Source organism: Mauremys reevesii, linkage group 21 (assembly GCF_016161935.1).
Source record: "Mauremys reevesii isolate NIE-2019 linkage group 21, ASM1616193v1, whole genome shotgun sequence".
NCBI lineage: Eukaryota > Metazoa > Chordata > Testudines > Geoemydidae > Mauremys > Mauremys reevesii.
This window is the reverse complement of record NC_052643.1, coordinates 6,061,440-6,081,308: the sequence shown is the minus strand read 5'-3', so window position 1 is coordinate 6,081,308 and position 19,869 is coordinate 6,061,440. Positions and strand designations below refer to the sequence as shown.

At 43.9% G+C, this 19,869-nt stretch overlaps 1 protein-coding gene across 4 annotated transcripts in view; it reads left to right on the top strand.

Moving 5' to 3' along the window:
- Positions 1 to 19,869, top strand: part of TMCO4 (transmembrane and coiled-coil domains 4) — an 85,065-nt gene that overhangs the window by 26,887 nt on the left and 38,309 nt on the right. For all 4 annotated transcript variants that reach the window (XM_039508820.1, XM_039508822.1, XM_039508821.1 and 1 more), the window contains 5 exons: positions 7,761 to 7,858; positions 9,223 to 9,366; positions 10,005 to 10,124; positions 14,354 to 14,518; positions 15,652 to 15,788. In XM_039508820.1, the coding sequence (XP_039364754.1) occupies positions 7,761 to 7,858; positions 9,223 to 9,366; positions 10,005 to 10,124; positions 14,354 to 14,518; positions 15,652 to 15,788 (664 nt within the window). The remainder of the gene's footprint in view (positions 1 to 7,760; positions 7,859 to 9,222; positions 9,367 to 10,004; positions 10,125 to 14,353; positions 14,519 to 15,651; positions 15,789 to 19,869) is intronic.

Sequence of the window (19,869 nt, the reverse complement as noted above, 5' to 3'; positions counted from 1 at the left end):
GCTTAAATGCATACAATAAAGGGCAACAATGACTGTATTTTCATAAAAACATGTCACAATTCAAGGCAACTGCACCTGTATTTCCCACTTGTGATCCACCAAGGGCACCTACTCTACTCTCCTGACTCCTCAGCTGTCACCTCTCTTGGGCGGAGACCTGAATCTCCCTCCCTCCTGACTGGGATTTTTCCTGGCTGCACAGTTCTTTGCCTACACTGTATTATTCCAAGAAAGCCAGAGTGCCTAATAATTGCCAGCAGTTATGAGTTACCACACCGCTCTTTCTAAGCAAGCACATTTATTGTTAAAGAGAAAAGATTACAGAGAAAACATCTTTAAAACAGTGCTAATAAGCTTACCAGAAATCACCCCCCATTGCCAACTCCGGCGGAGCTCTGGCAGGACTCAGTCCTTCAACCCCACCAAGGGTTTTTTCTCTGGTAACAAGTTCATAATAACTCAGCTCAGAACTGCGCAGATCAGCCTGTTTCTTGGGCCATAGATGGCCAATCTTTGGGACCAGGTAATCGGCAGACGATGGTTCCCTCCTCAGGGCATAGCTTCAAAAAGCTGGTTTTTGTGTGACCAAGGGAAGGGATTTGCATTCACCTCCCCATTTGAGTCTGCCACATTGTTCAGTATAGTCCTTTGATCATCCAGGCCCACAATAATACATAATCTTTGCATTTAATACAATGGACTCCAAAGATACTGAACTTAATTCAAGGAGGTTTTTATGGATATTTTAGGAAATTGCCATCTCTGTCACAGCATTCTTATCAAGTGATCTGTAATTCAAAAGTTACTGAATTACACATTATTGTTGGGAAATATAGTTTGACACTTGGGCTTCTCTACATGGTGCTTTAGTTGGCACCAGAGGGGTATAAATTTTAGTCCACACTAGCATGTCACACACTAATTGGCCCATGTGAACCCTGCTGACACGCATTAAAAGTTCCCTAGTGCACATTAATCTAGACCAGTCCAGGTCAATTACTACCCTGATGGCCACTAGGAAGCTTTTAGGTCCACACCGGCCAGTTATTGTGCAACACGCTAGTGTGGACTGAAATTTATAGCCCTCTGGTCTAAAGCGCTGTGTAGATAAGCCCTTCCCCTTCTTTAGTTTGACTTTTATTACGGTACTTACCCCTGTTCTGTTCAAAGCAACATCTCAACTTGCTGATTTGATTTTCTTCCGTATTCTCCCATGTTAGCTTATTTTATTTCCTCGTTCCTCCAAGGCATGGTCATGCTTTTTTCTTCAGTAAAGTTTGACAAAGTTGAGTCTTTATACTTTCAGAGACTTGATTTATTTTATTTGAAAGTCACACCAGATATCATCTAAAAGAAATAAGCCGAATCTTCAGTTGATATAAATTGATGTGGCTCCATTGAATTCCATGCCAGTTTACATCAGGTGAGGATCTCACCCACTATTTTCTCCCCAAATATACACCAGGTTGAATGATCATAGCAAAAGATTCCTGTATGTTTTTGAAGGACTTTTTGGAATCTAGAACCAATTTCTAATCTCCATTACCACCAATGTAATTCCAGCATAATTCCATTGTCTTCAGTGGCACTACTGTTGATTTTGAACTGGTGTAAATGAGACCAGAATCTGGCCCTGGTGTGTTTGAAGTAAGTGTAGTGGATCTCAGACTGTGGTCTGTGGCCCACTGGTAGTTTGCAGAGCATTTCCAGGTGGCCTGCAGAGCTTCTTTCACCTCAGTAATGAAGAATTTGTCACTCTTCAAGCAGTGATGTTTCCTGCTTCTTGCAGACCAGACTAGAAATCTTCCAGGGATTCCAACAACTTCAGTGATCATTAATCTTGTAAAATAAAGCACCCCTCTGCACCTTTTATGGCTTCTTCGTGTTAGTTGGAGCTTTTCAAGAGGAGTAGGAGAGGGAATTTGGTGTAACGTCAACTGTGATCCAGTTTACAGATAGCACAGTTTGACCAGAAGTAAACCACGTGAAAAAAATATGACAGAATCAGATCACCATGTGACGTGGAGAAATTAGGTCAGTGTAACGAGAGGAGGTAACGGGAGGAGATTTGGTCCTAATAAATGTAAAGCCCTGTGCCACCAACTGGAAATGAACAGCTCAGGTGCAGAAGGAAGGCATGTAACCAAGAAGGCACGTCCACCACACAAAGCAAGATTCTTTTAAATCATGCCATCTTTTTACTTTTCCATGTGGCCAAGCACTCCAGTTACTGCAGAGTTTAAGATTAGGCAAGAGTGATGTCCACAGGTAGGTTCCTGTGTTCAGAAGTGGACCACAATATGGACATGTTTGTGAATTACTTGAATAAGTAATCGGAGCAGCACATACTCGGGCCTATGTGGAAACCCAGTGTCAAGTCAAATAGAAGATGTATGCCTAGATCAGAGTTCAGTTGCTGTCTTTTTATTCTGACTGTATGGCTAGAGAAAGTATATGTATGCCCACCATATAGCTGTACTACAAATTGGTGTAAGTGAGTTTTCAAAATGCTTACGTTTTTTAGGCGCATAAGTCTCATTGAGTTTTAGTGGAACTTATGCGTTTAAGTAACGTAGGTACTTTTGAAAATCCCATCCTTCACTTTTGAAAATCCCACCCTTAGCCTTTTGATTTCCTGCTGTGTTTGTCCCAGTTGAATATATACATTTTTTGCCCTAGCTATGAATACTTAAGATATAGTATCAGAGGGGTAGCCGTGTTAGTCTGGGTCTGTAAAAAGCGAGAAAGAGTCCTGTGGCACGTTATAGACTAACAGAAGTATTGGAGCATGAGCTTTCGTGGGTGAATACTCACTTCATCAGACGCATGTGGTGGAAATTTCCAGAGGCAGGCAAGACTGATTCTAGACTGATTCTTGCCTGCACATTTATACCTGCCTCTGGAAATTTCCACCACATGCGTCTGACGAAGTGGGTATTCACCCAGGAAAGCTTATGTTCCAATACTTCTGTTAGTCTATAGGGTGCCACAGGACTCTTTGTCGCTACTTAAGAGATATTATGGAATGGCTTATACTAAGTTCACAGTGTTGTACAAGGAGAGCCATGTTGAAATGACTTTAAGGTCGTGTCTACACACAAATTTAAATTCAAATTGGTGCATGCTATTGTCTAGACGCTCTTATTTCAATTTGGCTTAAACCTGTTCCAAATCAACTTAAGCTAAACCAGGAAAAGCCATTTTTAAACTGAAATAAGAATGTCCACAGTGGCTTGCACCTGTCTAACTAAATCAGTTTTAATTCACATCTTTAGATAAACAGGTTCAACTCTAGGTATAGAGGAGCCGTTAGAACAGAATTGTTTTTAAAAGGGAAGAAAAAAGTTAAACAGTGCTGGATTTCAGATGTATTTATTTTTCACTCTGTTCTTCTGGTGCAAACTAGAAATGTTTCCGGAGATCATGCAACCTTGGCTCATGCTGCAGCTTGGTTATCAAGACTATCAGACCTTGCACCTTATGATGTGAAGTTAAACTGGTGCTATCCTGTTTTACTGCCCTTGAAGTTCATGTAGGAAACCTATGCAGAGTTTTCTTTTTGAAATGCTGGGAAATGGGCTGCTATATGGGGGCAGGTACGTCCATCATAAGAGTCTTTGATTTGGAGGAAGGCAAAAATAAAAACCTGTGCTATGCATAGCAATTACGTAGTCCTGCACCACTGCAGGAAATCATCTCCTTAGCACAGCTGGTAGTTAGAATAATAAATTACACTTCTAGTGCCTCTCATCCAGAATCAGAGAGGTAGCCGTGTTAGTCTGGTTCTGTAAAAGCAGCAAAGAATCCTGTGGCACCTTATAGACTAACAGACGTTTTGCAGCATGAGGTTTCGTGGGTGAATGCCCACTTCGTCGGATGCAGAAGGCTTCTCATCCAGAAGGCTCTCAAAGCACTTTACAAAGTGCGTAGACAAACATCCACTTAACCTACTAGTGAAATGCAACCACCTCTGAGGTAGAACATGGCAACGCTGTGCAACAGTTTGCAACAGGACAGGTAAGGATAACTTAACTAGTGCTGTCCATGTGAGGATCTCAACCCCCTTTAACATCAGTGACTTCATCTCACAGTGCCCCACTGAGGCAAAGTGAGGGTAGGTGGGTTGACCAAGGTCATCTAGGAAATCTTTGGCAGAGTCAGGGATCAAATCCAGATTTCCCAATTCTCAGTTTCATACTTTAAGGAAATAAGTTTTCCATCTCATCTGAAATATAGTCCCTCCAGCAGCACAGTACCCTTAACCCTATGATGATCATCAGTGCTGGTGCCTGGGTTTTCTTTGGAGGCCTGCTATCCAAGTACTAATAAGATCTGACTCTCCCTGATGTAGCCTAGTGGTTAGATTGGCGGACTGGGAGTCAGAACTCCTGGGTTCTGGTCCCAATCCTACTCCATGTGACCTTGAGGCTAGTCTGTGCTTCAGTTTCCTCCCCTGTAAAATGGGTATAATAAGGCGCACGCTTACCCTGCCCTGCTGTTCAAGTTCGTTTGCTCGAGATCGTCGATCATCTGATGAGACGCGAGACGATAGTTTCCGACTCGAACGCTAGTTCGAACTCCCACCGCCGCAGCGGAGGAGGAGGGAGACCGACCGAGGAGCGCGAGCCGCGCGCTTCGGCGGCGTCTGCGGTGGTAAGTCGAACTAGGTAGGGTATTCAGGACCAGCTTTCATATTCACGAAGCTGGTCGCGTCCCAGTTCCGACCCCATCCTTAGTGTAGACCAGGGCTAAGATATACCCCAACTAACTCTCACTTGCTTAACTAATGTTTGCAAAGCATGTTGAGATCTTCAGATGAAAGGCTGTATTATAAGTGCCTATTTTGAGGAGATCTGATGAGCTAACAGCCCAGGGCAGTATAGCTGCTGGCTGTGCCCTATCACTTGAGGATTGAAAGCTCTGTCCGTTTTCCTCTTAACTAATGTATTGCCAGTTGCTGTACTCATTCAGGTGTGTTTCATCTTTTTAGAATCTTTATTAAGCTGTTTGTTCCGGTAATATCCCATAGCCATGAATTGCGACTGTATGAGCTTTCCACAAGGCAGTGGCAAGAGCAGCGCATGCATTTACCAGTAGAATCACAAAGCGACTCTTCATTCTCTAGCAGGAGCCTCCATTTTGCAGTCTGGCTACATGTACCTTAAGCTCTCTGGCACATGTTCAGATCTCAGTTTACCTGGGTGCAAATCCAGAGTAATACCGTAAATGTCAGTGGATTTGCTCTGAGACAGTTGAGTTCAGAACTGATCCTGAGCATTTTCCTTGAGAGCCCAGTTTAAATAAAAGCTGATTTGATGGATTTGGGCACCTAAGTGTTTTGCTTCAGGATCAGACATGAGATGGCAAGGCTCCAGCTGGAAGGAGAGAGTTGTTTGTGAAGCCACACAGGCAATTAGGGAGTGTTGTGGGCTAAGGAATGAGGGAGGATCCTCTGCAGCTTGAGTTTGATCAACAAGGTAACATCAGTGGATTTTTGTAGCAATTTGTGAATAAACAGAGCAAATACCTTTCCTCCAGCCATAAAATCTGAGACCTACTGCTGGTGTCTGAAGTTATGTGGAAGGGGCAGTGTCTAGGACGGTGCTGTAGCACTGTGATTCCCAAACACTCATCCCAGCACTAGAACTTTAGGTTCCTGCTTCCTTTGTTAAAGCTGAGCTGGGCACCCATGTGCTGCCACTGCCTGCCTTACTGATTCCCTCGAACACCAGATCCTCAGCAGGTATAAATCGGTGTAGCTCCATTAAACCCAAGGCAGTCCATTGATTTACACCAGCTAAGGAACTGCATGCCATCCAACCTGTAACTGGCAAGGCCAGACTTCAGAGCAGCCTGTGATCCATTGCTGGTTAGAGTGGGCCCGATTAAATAGGAGCCAATGGGTACTGGCTGACTCAGCCTAGGTCTTACTTAGCTACACTGGTACGGTTGCCTGAAACAGTTTGGAAGCTCTGTCTCCAGTAAGGTATGGTGGGGTCACTCTCTGCCTGAATTTTGATTGTGTTTAACAGATCTAAGAATAGAAAGCTAAGCCCTCCACTAACAACCCTTCCGCAGCACAGAGAAAGGAAACGATTTGTTTTCCACAATCATTTGTTCTTCAGTATTGTTTTCTGTCCCTCCTATTACAATCGGCCCCAATGGGAATCCGGCACCTTAGTATCCGTTAGCCAGTGGGGAATCTCCAGCCGCCACAAAACAACCTCAGGAAGGCAACGCCCCAGCTTACTTCTTGGCCGCAGTGACTCTGGTTTTCTGCTTTGATTTGATTTGTTGCTCTAAGGGCCTAGCAGGCAAGTAGCACTTTTTTCTTTTAAGTGTAGCTTTTGTAAAAGCTGTTAAATAGGATTGACTTACAGCCAGTATCTAGGAAGAGAGGGAAATGGGACTACAGATGTGGAGCTTGCTGGGGTTTTTTTAGTGGGGAGGAGTGGAGGTGTGGGGTGCGAAGTCCAATTCCAGCCTCACCACCAGACGTAACCTTTAAAACTTCATTCACTGAGCCATGACATTCGCCGGAATCCTAATTCGTTTCTGCTTGGCGTCTAACAGGCCTGGTCCAAAAGTAATAGTCCGAGTCAGTGCTATTGACATTAAGGGAAGATTTACTATTGGCTGCAGTGGGATCAGCATCAGGCCCATACGGTACACTTAAGGCAAAACCTACCCCATGTCGGTGAGGTGCACAGTTGGGGTTTACAGACTTGGGCTTGCAGGGCTCGTAAGATAGCACTGAAAATAGTGGTGTAGACATTCGGGCTCAGGGTGGAGCTTGGCCTCTGATCCTCCCCCGCCCTTCCTGGGTTTCAGAGCCTGAGCCTGACCATCTATACCACTGTTTTTAGCACCTTGGCGCAAGCCCGAGTCTGTAGGTCTGGGATCTGAGACTCCCTGACAAGGGGTTTGGGGTTTTTTTTACCTTAGGAGTGCAATGAGTGCTTCTGAATAGTGAAGGATTCACAGCCCTCAAGACTGTTTATGCACAGAATGTGCATCACCCGAACTTGGAAATGTCCTTCAAGTCCTGAACTGGAGGGGTCCTCTCTAGGGATAACAGTTCAGTCCTTGGTGTCTCTGCAGAGACAGCCGACAAGGGTGCCAGGTAGTACAATCTTCGATGCGGGCACTTGTCTCCTGAGAACTGGATCTACACCACCCTACTCATTTCATAGAGGCTGCTCAACAGCTGGCAAATGATAATCAACCCAAAGTGGGCTGGATGCAAACCTGTGACCTAGAAGTGAAAGGCTCTCTAGCCCATAATAGCAATCCCTAAGCCATCCCACCCTCATGTTTCATCTGCAGGGCCCCATCTTGTTCAGTGAAACATTTTTGAATGGCATAATCTGCACAGTACTATAAAAAAGGTGTTTCATATTCTGCAAACTTCAAGAGAGCTTGTTGGTCACTATTCCGTGCATATAAGCAATATATGGATGTTTAAGTGCTTGTTTTTCTCATTGTACAAGCTGCATTCCTGTGTTAGGATGGATTTTCCAGGTGAGTCACTGTGTTGGGGTTTGTCGTCAGTTACCTTGTTTCAGTTTAAATCTGTGGCTTTATTTTTGTGGTCATAAAACTTAAGTGTGTGGCCGTAATGCACACCTGCATGACAGTGTTTACTGTTCCCAGTAGTGGAATTCTATGCTGTGAATCAGGGGAGCACAAACAGATCTGGGTGTCGTGGTGTTATCCGTCAGGCTTTCATGTCAGCGCTCATGATTTTTATTCCCACCCAGAACTGCAGAAGCATCAAGAAGAAAGAAAGAAAGGAAACGGAAATTGAGGAGATACTTGATGATTGGCTTGGCAACAGTAGGGGGCGGAACCGTCATCGGTGAGGCTGCCCTGCAGTTTCTGGGACCTGACTGGGTTACACAGATGGTGGCAAGAGCAGAGTGGGAGTTCTGAAATGATTCATTGAGCAACAGCAGCTGTGCTTCCATCTTCGCCCTAGTTCTAATTTTAACACGTTCATTGCTTGTAATGTTGTCATGTTCCAGGTAATAGTTCAAATCAGATACAAGGAAAACTCCAAAAGCCAGGAAGATTCTTATGGGCTTTGCAAAAACAAAACCTATGGGGTTAGGGGCAGTCAAACTTAATTTTTCTTCTCAGGCCAGCAGGGACGGCTCTAGCTTTTTTGCCGCCCCAAGCACGGCAGGCAGGCTGCCTTCGGCGTCGTGCCTGCGGGAGGTCCCAGGTCCGGCAGATTTGACAGCTTGCCTGCAGGAGGTCCGCCGGTCCCATGGATCCGGCGTACCCGCCACCGAATTGCCGCTGAATCCACAGGACCGGCGGACCTCCCACAGGCACGCCGCCAAAGGCTGCCTGACTGCCGCCCTCGCAGGGACCGGCAGGGCGCCCCCCGCGGCTTGCCGCCCCAGGCACGCACTTGGAGCACTGGTGCCTGGAGCCGCCGCTGCAGGCCAGTAGTAAGGTAATGTGACTCCAATGACTTCTGGGGAGTTACTGTTGATCTGCAAGATGCAGAAGATGGGAGTAAATGTACTTTTCAGCCTTCAGAAGGTGATTTTCCAGGACAAACTTGAGCTCAATCGCTCAGATGGTCTATTAGGCAGAATTGTTTGGTGATTCAGATGTATACAAGCATATGGCCAGTTCCTCAGCTGATGTAAATTGATGTAGCTCCCCTGGGTTTAATGGAGCTACACAGATTCACACCTGCTGAGGATCTGGCTCTTTAAACTTATTTCTCCTCCTTTACCCTGGTGTTAGAGAGAATCAGACACATAATCTTCTCTAGACTCTCCAAAATCAGGATAATGTGGGATTGGCCCAGGACTTTCTAATAAGAGATGGCTGGAATTTACATTCACTTACACTGATGTTTCTCCTTTGACTTCCGTGGAGTTAATCCTCATTTATACTGGTGATAATGAGAAGACAATCCAGGCTGGAGACTCAGCAAGTGGGGAGGGTCTCTGAAAATCAGGGTTGGGTTTGTTGATGGAGCAGTGTGGGGAAGACCAGACTGGATTTCTGAGGGGAAGATGATCCCTTCTAGCTTCTCGTTCAGGTTCTTCCATGGGATGTGGTGGGTTAGCTCACTCCCTGGTGCTTGTTAGCTGTTCTCACAATAGGAAGTTATCCCTTCTGCTGACACAGCACAAAGACATGACAATCTGTTTGTCTTCCACCACGATCATGCACTGAAATTCTCACTTGCTGCACCTCTAGGTTTGACGGGGGGTCTTGCTGCCCCTCTCGTTGCTGCTGGAGCTGCAACCATCATTGGAAGTGCTGGGGCAGCAGCTTTAGGGTCAACAGCGGGAATCGCTGTCATGGCATCGCTCTTTGGAGCAGCGGGAGCTGGCCTTACCGGTAAGAGAACAGATTTAGATTCTGAACCACCAAGCCAGGGAGTAGTGTATGCAAAGTCAGGTACTAATGGCTGAGCTTGAGAGTGTGAGGTCTGCAAAGGGAATTGTGGACTAAACAGTCTACTTGTACAGCAGCAGAACTCAACCTCTGGTTCTCCAGCAGTCCCTGATCTTCATAGCCCTGCGCTGGCCCTCTTCTCGAGCCTGAGTTAGATATATGGACCATCTATCACGGATGGTCTAGACAGTATTTGGTCCTGCCATGAGGGCAGGGGACTGGACTCGATGACCTCTTGAGGTCCCTTCCAGCCCTAGAATCTATGAATCTATTAATTGTGCCGCATCCTAGTGACAATGCAGCATTTTCCCCTGGGTTAATGGCAACTGGGTTAGACACTGTAGACAAGACACCCTCACGCTGACAAGTTACCTTTGGGATTGTAGCTAGCTACACTAAATGGAAACCTTTTCAGTTCTAGCTTTAAGAACTATGGTTTAATAGAGGACAGTTATTAATTATAGCAGATAATGCCTTCTGCTGCCATCCCATCCGATCACCCAAGCAAAGCGTTAAGAATTTGTTATTAATTTCTGCTGTTGGCAGCCCCTACCATTACTCTGTGATTTCAATACATGCAGGCTACAAGATGAAGAAACGAGTGGGAGCCATCGAAGAGTTCGAATTCCTCCCTTTAACTGAAGGGAAACAACTTCATATCACCATAGCCATCACTGGCTGGTTGTGTACTGGCAAATACGGTAAGAGCAGGACAAGAAATCCTAGACAGAATTTTGGAAAGCCGTATTTGTATTGTCAAAGATGGGAAGTAGTGTTTATATGTAAGCCATGAAATATAGCAGGAACAGGCTGATGTGTTGGAATTTTTAATCCCCATCTGCTTAGGCTAGTGTGAATAGGTTCAAAATGTAAAAGGGAGCATTGGATGGCGCTGGAGTTTTGGAATAGAAATTGTGGAGTTTCATCTCTGGATCATCATGTCAAGTCCATCCAATGTTGATAGTAACTGAAAGTCGTGATGGCTGTTGGGTAGCCTGATGTTCGGCACAATGTGCAGTGACTCTGGAGACCTCAGTCCAGTTTCTCTGGAGAGGGGTTCACATCACAAAAACTAACATACCAGCTGACATTCTTTGGAACCTGAAGCCTTCTATTAATGGTAGTGCACTCCAGCGATGAACTGTCAAATAGAGCTTCCTCTGCTCCCCTTCCCTCAACTGCAGTAGAACAGAGTTTAGTTACCAGTTAAAAGGTTTTCTCCATCAAGTGTTGAATATTCTGAAAGGGGAGCAGTGTTTAATATAGGGGAGGGGGGGTTACCTCAGCTCTGTTCCTAGGACCATCAGCCTTTACACTTGTAAATCAGAGTGCATATAGTTTATCTGGGCTACCATGTCTTTCCAGCTGTTCTCATGTGCCCTTACTGGCAGAGATGACATTTAAGCAGTCTGAGGGTTCCCCCACCCCCCTTTAAAACGCAGACTGTAGCCTCATGCAGAAAAGAGAGAGGGTAAAGCGCAGCAAACTGCTAGTAGAGATGGTTATACAAAAAAGGGAAGTGTTTCTATTAATATATCCTGCGTGTGTGTTTGCTAGAGATGATCTGACTTGCGGGGATGATGCCTAGTACCTGGCACAAAGTGCTTTCACCAATTATTGGAGCTTTTTTTGTGCCTCGTATTTATCCACAGGCAATTAATAGAATGCAGTTTCTTTTTCTCTCCCAGGCTCTGCCAGCTAAAGAGGTTTATTGGCAAGAAGGCTCAGTCAAGTAAACAATATTACATACAGTGCTGAAGGGGTGAGCTAATAGCCTGCAACCTCTGAAAAGTTGTAATATTATATTGTAGTTTCAAATACAGTCACAGTTGTAACTTGTCATATGAAATATGTCAAGCACCTGCTGTTAATATGTTCAGAGATCCTATTGAATGGCTGCCAGTACATTCCATTGAGGCATATAATAACAAATATTCTATATCATTAATACTATAAAGACATTTTCTGTCAGCCATTTCTTGTTACATCCATTCTCCCATCAGAATCTGGCGTTTTAAAACCTCTGCTTTCCCATCATGTTGTTCTCTTATTGATACCACACAAAGGTTTCCAAATTTTCTGGGACTGGAGCATTATCAGGGGGCTGTTACGAAGTCACTGTGTGCCTTTTGGTAGTTGTTTAATCTTTCTCGGTCTCACTTTGCCCTTAAAATGAGAGTTACAGAGGATCTGAATTGGAGAGGGAGTTTCCATAACTAGAAACATGATACACTGTTTAAAACAGCAGAACTAAAACAACCCTTCAGTTGCCTCCTTTAATGGTTTTATCTGTCTATCTTAAGTATTTATATGATCCCCATCATCGTAGTATCTGGGACCCTCTTCACACTACAGACGCGACAGCTGCATGGCTACAGAGCCAAAGTGTAGACTCAGACTACAGCAATGAAGGGGGGTTTTCCGTTTCTCCGCCTCCCCGAGCGATCCACCAACCTAGCCATGTCTACACTGCGGGGAGGGTCAGCATAGCTACAGCACTCAGGGGTATGGATTCTTCGTACCCTGGAGCGTTTTATAGCTATGTCAATGTAAGTTTTAAGTGTAGACCAGGCCTGAGAGCCTCACAGTCCTTCAATATATTTATCCTCACAACCCCCCGCGAGATAGGGAAGTGCTATTGTCCCCACTGGGCATCTGAGGCAGAGAGACTAAGGGCCAGATTTTTTAAGGTGTTTAGATGCCTAAACATGCAGAGAGGTGCCTAATGCGATTTTCAAAAGCACCTAGGCACCTAACTACATCTTTGGGCATCCAAATACTTTCAAATCCCAACCCTAAGAGATGCATCCAAGATCACTCAGGAAGTCTGTGGCAGAGCAGAGTAGTGAACTATGGTCTCCTGAATCTTCCTTACCATTGAACTATCCTTCCTCAGTCCAGCTTTCTGTCCCCCTCCTCATGTACAAGAGGCCAGACTCCATTGTTTCCGATTGTGTGACAGTAAAGTAGCATGCCAGTCATGCTCAGTAAAATACATATGCTATAGGAGTGTAGCAGAGCCAGATGGCACGTATTGTACCAGCTTTCAGTCACGGTTAGTCACAGCAACAAGGAGTTTGTTTGGTTTATGGTATAAAAAGTACCTCATCATACACTTTATATAGCGATTGGATTTAAACTACTCAGTCTCCCTCCATCTAACAGCTTTGGGTGGTCTATATGAAATGAACTGGTGGTCTCTTTCCAGGTCACTATTGTCCACATGACAGAACAATTTCAGTTTACACCGTTTGCCCTTCGAGGGCTGTTTCGGCAGAGAAGCCAGGAATGAATGGGCCATTAAGACTGAATTACAGTAGAATCTCAGAGTTACGAACACCTCAGAAATGGAGGTGGTTCGTAATTCTGAAACGTTCGTAACTCTGAACAAAACATTGTGGTTGTTCTTTCAAAAGTTTACAACTGAACATTGACTTAATACAGCTGTGAAACTTTACTATGCGGAAGAATGTTGCTTTTAACCATCTTAATTTAAATGAAACAAGCACAGAAACAGTTTCCTCACCTTGTCAATTTTTTTTTTTAAACTTTCCCTTTATTTTTTAGTAGTTTACATTTAACACTCTGCTGCTACCTGATTGCATACTTCCAGGTCCAAATGAGGTGTGTGATTGACTGGTCAATTCATAACTCTGAGGTTCTACTGTACCTCCGTCACTAAGTATGGTCCCTTCTAGTCAAGATTGAGGCATGTTGGTAGGATATTGTGGTGGAAGCTTGCATGGCTTCTGCTAACGGTGTACTTATTCTGTGGCTGCCTCAGTGTGCTGTGTATTGTTCAGTGAGGGAACAAGGAATAGGTGACCTTAGAATTTTAGGAGGCTAAATTATATTATTCCTCTTTACAGTTTAGCTGACATGTATTAGAGTTGCTGGCGTCCCCTCCTGACCACCTAGCCCAGACTTTTCCACTCAGCTGGCAGCAAAAAATATTGTGCTGACAGAAATTGCTACTGCTCTTGATTTGCATCTAAGAAAAACTAAGCCAAAGAAAAAGGGGTAGTAAACACATGGTCTGGGTCTCTAAATGGTCTTCATTCTCACTTTCAGACAGATCCATTAATTCAGTCTAAGCCTGCAAAACCCAAGTACCAGGAGGATAATATACCACAGCATAGCACTTAGGACATTCACAGTGAGGTGGCAGATTTAAGTCCTTTTTTGAAAAGGAAAAGAGCCCCAGAATTGCAGCAAAAATGATTAGGAGCATAGGAAGGGATCTGACAAGATCCTTAGCACCTCTTGCAAGATAGTAAGTATCCTCTGTTCTCATCAAAATCTCATGGAAACTGTCTCCACTCATCACCTTCTCATCAGAAATGACTAACAAATGCATTTGAAAACACTATGGGCAAAATCCTGCTATGTTCCTTCAACTACTTTGGGCTGTATGTCATGTGAGGTCAGCCCAAATTTGGCCTAAATGAGGACACAGTATGAACTATAGGATTTAGTCTGATCTTTGGTGAGGGGAGGAAGGTCCTTAACTCCCATCATAATTAGCACTAATTGATCCCTTTTGGGCAGATTTCACAGCAGTCAAGGCATGAATGGGCCAGGGAGACTGAACCTGGAGGTGGTCCCTCCATACTGGGTTAAAACTCATTGGCAGAGCAGCTTGGGGTAGCTGGAGCTGTTCTTTTGGCAAACAAAAGCTTTCAGTCTCCAGTGCTGTCAATCCATCTTTTACCAACAAGAAATCCAGTTGAAATGAAGGACTTATGAAGACGTGTCCATCATTAATAGCATTTCAAAATATGATCCCTGAATAGTTGAGCAGATTAAAGTATTCTGCAGGTTGACATTATCACTCGCTCCTTTACTGGCTCCTTGTTTGACTCCTGTGGCCAGTTAATAATTGTTTTTCCTCCTGTGAAACTGAATTCTTTGTGTTCCCATCGTTTCTTAGGCAGTTTCACAGCTCCATGGAGCAGCATGGTGCAGTCCAGTGAGCAGTACTGTCTGGCCTGGGAATCCAAGTACCTGATGGAGTTGGGCAACGCTCTGGATTCACTGCTAAATGGTTTTGTGAACATGATGGCTCAGGAAGCCCTGAAGTTCACTGTATTATCAGGTAAGAATCTGAGTTACACCGAGGCTGATTGGGTGCAGAATCTGCTGGTTTCAGCATTTGTATTTGTTTGGAGACCTTCCCCCAAATAGGTGAATTTTTCCTATTCATTTGTTGATTATCCGAGAAGCAGTGTCACTTGCAAACCTTACATGGACTGACCCTAGTCCTGCAAAGATTTATGCACCTGCTTCATTTTACGCTCTGTAGTTGTCCCGTTGACTTCAAAGGAAGTACTCCCCATGGGCAAAGTGAAGCCCATCCATAAGCAGGATTGAAGTCAAACTATTCCAGAGCAACCCGCCTTTCTTTCAAACAATCTCCCCAGGGTCAGCGTGAGAGCCTGCTCTTTAGCAGCTCCTGTCGTGTGGAACAGCCTTCCTGGATCATTCCACCTCATCAGTTTGTCATGGCATTTCAAATCTCAGCTCAAAACGTCTTTCCTCCATTACCTGTGTGCCTCGGTGTTTCTTTCCCTCTGCTATTTATTATTGTAACTCTTATCTACGCAATTTTACTCTTTAAGGAGTTTTGGATACAACTTGCACAAAAGACTATCCATATTGCATTGCATTGCATGCTTCATCCACAGCTTCCACATGTGCGAAGTGCATCCATACGGGATGCCTGCCTGCTTCCGTTACATCTGTCCCAACATTACAAAGCATTTAGTGCACATGTTCTGCTTGTGCACACTGTATCTTTGCATTATACCTGAATACACTGTATTCCCTGTGTTCTGCATGTGCACACACCGTCCATGCATTATACCTGGACACATCATATCCAACATTCCTATGCAGATGACAATGCATTATAACCTCATGCACTGTATTCCCCGTGTTGTACCTGGCCAATTTACATCTGAACACATTAGGTTTCTCCTATTTTGCTTGAGCACATTACATCCATGCATTACACCTGAATGCAGTGCATCTTCCTGTGTACATGACAGTTAACAGAGTCTGTCTTCTTTTTAATTTTGCAAAACACGCCTTAAATCAATCTTGGGAAAGAAAAGTTGACAGTGACAAAGATGCAGTGTTTTTACTCTAGCAAACCATCTGACTTTTGAAATTGTCCCAGAGCTGCCCAGATTTGTAACTTTGATTTCCCGTTTGCTTTGTACCTCTCAGGCATAGTGACAGCCCTGACATGGCCGGCTTCACTTCTTACTGTTGCCAGTGTCATTGACAACCCTTGGGGAGTGTGCCTGAATCGATCAGCTGAAGTGGGCAAACATCTGGCACAGATATTGCTCAGTCGACAGCAGGTAATTGGTTGAGGGGGCAAAAAATGGCTCCAGTTATTACAGCTGGAAGGACTGATATCTTGGGGAAGCTCCGGGGTCTGATGTTTTACAGCATGCTAGTCAAACAGGTGGTATTTGTCCACGGGGAAGAAAATGAATAACAAGCTGAAGAATGCAAAATTGAGGCACGAGGGAAACCAGCATATATCTCACTCTTCCATGCAGGAATGGGGGAGAACATGGGTTGATGAGAGGCTGCCTGCAAATGTTGGTTTAATTTAACCCAAACCTTTGCTAAATGCAGAAGAGGTCAGGCAGCAATCAATCTAATAGAGAAAGAGATTGTAGCAGTCCTTTGAAATGCTTATGCACCATTCCCTGTGTAAGGCCGACAGACCCGGTCGTCGGGATCAAACCAAGGACCTCTGGAGCTTAGTGCATGAGCCTCTACCGCATGAGCTAAAAGCCAACTGGTTGTTAGCTAAGGCTGTAGAGCAGACTTATTAATTGCTTTCTCTCTCTCCTAAGTGGTCTCGGTGCCACTAGATGGGACAGAACACCACACCCAGGAAGTGTGTGGGTTATACTTGCACACAGGGCTTACAGGCAGAGTCCAGTACTGAAGGGCAACAAACAAAATCATTGCAGAGAAAAAGCGACAAAGACTGTTAGCCTATAAGGTGCCACAGGACTCTGTCACTTTTTACTGATCCAGACTAACATGGCTACCCCCTCTGATAATTGCAGGGGAAGTTTAACATGAGACATACTATGGCATCGATTTTTTTTTTTGTCACGCCCCCATTTAATCCAGGAAGCTTGGTGACACACTGGGGTAATAACAAATCTAGCTTTTCACTGCCAGAGACCTGGATTCAGGTCTAATCCAAGTCAGAAATGCAAATTGGTGTGATTTGTCCACTTGGCCGAGCTCGACAGTGGGGGAGTGAAAGCAGAGGATGAGGAGTGGGAGAAAGGAAGAGAAAAGACAGACAGCTGAAATACCCATCAAGAGGTAGGAGGCATCAGCAGAGTGGGGCGAGGGAAGATTGCATAGCACCTACATGCAGCAAGGACCAAATTCTGCTGTGAGCTGTGTTGGTATAAATCTGAAGTCATTCCAGTGAAGACACTGGGTCTTACTTCCTTACTAATCCCAAACTGACACAAGCCCGGAAATTCACCAGGCTTCATTCTAAAATCATTATTTGCAAAACCAACCGTGGAGGGGAGGGGGGAAGTAAAGAACTGGCTTATTCTAGAGGCAGCCATCTTTTGCCAAGAGGAATTAAATTGGGCACAGGTCCTGTTAGCCTGAATTCTCCTCAACTAGCCCCCATTTCTATTGGGCACCCAAGCAAAAAGTTCTCGCACAATGATCCCTGCTTCCTCATGGCACTGAGGCAGTGGCATAGAACTGGCTGGGGTTGCAGGGTATTAGTCAGAGTCAGATGGATGTTGTCTCCTCCAGAAAAGTGCTTTGTAGGAGCCAAGGCACAATTATGTTGAGTGATTGTCAGCTCCTGCTGGACGCCCTGGAGTAAAAGTCAAGGGAAAAGAGGAAAATAAAATGGGAGGTGGAGAGGGAAAGAAACAGAAATGCAGACACAAAATGGAGGGGAGGGGGATAGTGGATGAAGCAACAGGTTGTGAAGGAATAAGATTCAGAACATAAATCCAAAGGAGATGGGGAAGCAGAAGAGCCTAAGGCCAGAACAAACAAGAAGAAAAGAAAAAGCAGCCAAATAGACACATGGGATGGATTGGCACTGAAAGAAACAGCTCAGTAAAACCAGCCTTCCTGCCAAGTCGTCGTCTTCATCCACAGCTGACAAACTTGAAATTAAACTTCTGCCCAGGTCCTGCCATTATTTGCTATGAGTACAGGCTGATCTCTGCGTTCATCTTACAGCTACGCTAGTTCAGTATCTATTGTAGATGAGCTATTCAGGGCCGAGAGGTAAAGGGAGACATAGCCAAACACCAGAATGTCATATAACTGCGTGAAACAGGAATGTAAGCCAGCAGAGTTGATTTCTAATAAAAACACAGTGCCCAAAAGGCAATAATAAAGGCCTGGTTTGAAGTAAAGATTTGCCCAAGGGCATGTGACATTGTCTTTTAGCTTTAGTTATGGTTAAAGCACAAAATCCTGCTGTGCTGGAGAACCTAAAACTGGTTAACAGGATGTTTCTGAACCCTATTATACCTGATGTGTGTTTACCCCAAGGAGAAGGCACTTCTGACTGTTAAAATCCCTCCCTGCTTGATTTGATAGAAAATCCTATTAAATGTATTTAAGGTAAAATCTTGCTCATTGAAGTAGGATGCCCACATCATATTTTCATGATGACCCCACAAGTAGCAGCCATACACCCTTCCAGCTAATGCTGCTTGAAATAATATTTGACCAAAAAAATTTCTGCCAAAAATAGGGCTTCATCAATTATTTTGCAGGAAAATGTTGCTTTTCCAATGGGAAATTTCAGAGCAAACCAAAATGAAAAATTTTCCTTGCGTTTCCATTTGAAATTTTTATTTCATTTGGTGACTTTCGGAAACAGTTTGGGTTTTTTAAATTTAAATTAGGGCTGTCAAACAATTAAAAAAATAATTGCAATTAATCGTGAGATTAAAAAAAATAGTTGAGATTAATTGCAGTTTTAATCACGCTGTTAAACAATAATAGAATACCAATTTAAATGTATTATAAATATTTTGAGATGTTTTTCTACATTTTCAAATGTATTGTTTTCAGTTGCAACACAGAATACAAAGTGTTCAGTGCTCACTTTATAGTATTATTTTTATTACAAATATTTGCACTGTAAAAAAGATAAAAGAAAGTGTTTTTCAATTTACCTCATACAAGTACTGTAATGCAATCTCTTTATCTTTATTTATTTTTTTAAATACCTACACTCGATAACAAAACAATGTAAAACTTTAGAGACTACAAGTCCACTCAGTCCTACTTCTTGTTCAGCCAATCACTAAGACACACAAGTTTGTTTACATTTACAGGAAATAATGCTACCTGCTTCTTATTTACAATGTCACCTGAAAGTGAAAACAGGCTCCCCGCTGTTATCTCTCTTGTTAGAGACTCAGGTGTGTCTCTCTCCTGACCAGGATTTTTCCACGCTGCACAGTTGCCTGCCTATACACAGTTGCCAGCAAGATAGAGTGCCTAAACAAGCCACCTTCTCCGCTTTGCTTTCTCTCCAAAGGCTATGACTAGCATAATGGCTCAGAGTTATAAGTTACCACACAGTTCTTCATAAGCAATCACATTTATTCTTAAGGTGAAAACATTGCAGAGAAAACATATGAAAACAACACAAAAACATACATGCATGCTAAAAAGCTTATCACAGGTCATCCCATCTCCCACCTTGGCTCTGGTACGTGTCAGTCTTTCAAAACCCAGAGATGTTTTTTTTCCCGTGACTACAAGTTCAGAACAGTCTCAGTTTGAGAACCAGAACCACTAGTTCAGTCTTTCCTGTATGCATCTTGGGCCTTTGATCTTGGCCTCATGTAATGCATGAACAGCAGACAGTGGTTCATTCCCCAAGGCATAGCTTCAAAAGGCTGGGGTTCTGCATAACCAGAGGTAGGGAATTTGCACTAAGCTCTCCCAAGATAGATATTCCCCAGGAAAATCCCTTTAACATTTTCTGTTCCAAAAGACCATTCTTGTCTGGCACATTATTCACAATAGTCCTTTGAACCCCCAGGACTCGCATCTGTCACATCTCCCACCTCGAGAGGTTACATAGAATCCCAGCCCACAATAATACACCATTCATTTCATACAATGGACCCCACAGACTCTTACATTTAATTAAATAAGATCTCCCAATGATATTGCAGAAAATTGCCATATCTGTCACACAGACCACCACAAATCCCCAAGGTTGGGAACCTCCTTAACAAAGTCCAACACATGTTCAGTAGAAGGAGCTGAATCCTCTAAACGGTTCCCCATCAAACCAGCATTAGCTCTGGTTTATCTGGATTAAGTTTAAACCAGCTTGCTCACATCCATATCTCCTCTTGGCTAGAGCTGGTAAATCATCTGTTAATAGAAGCTAGATAT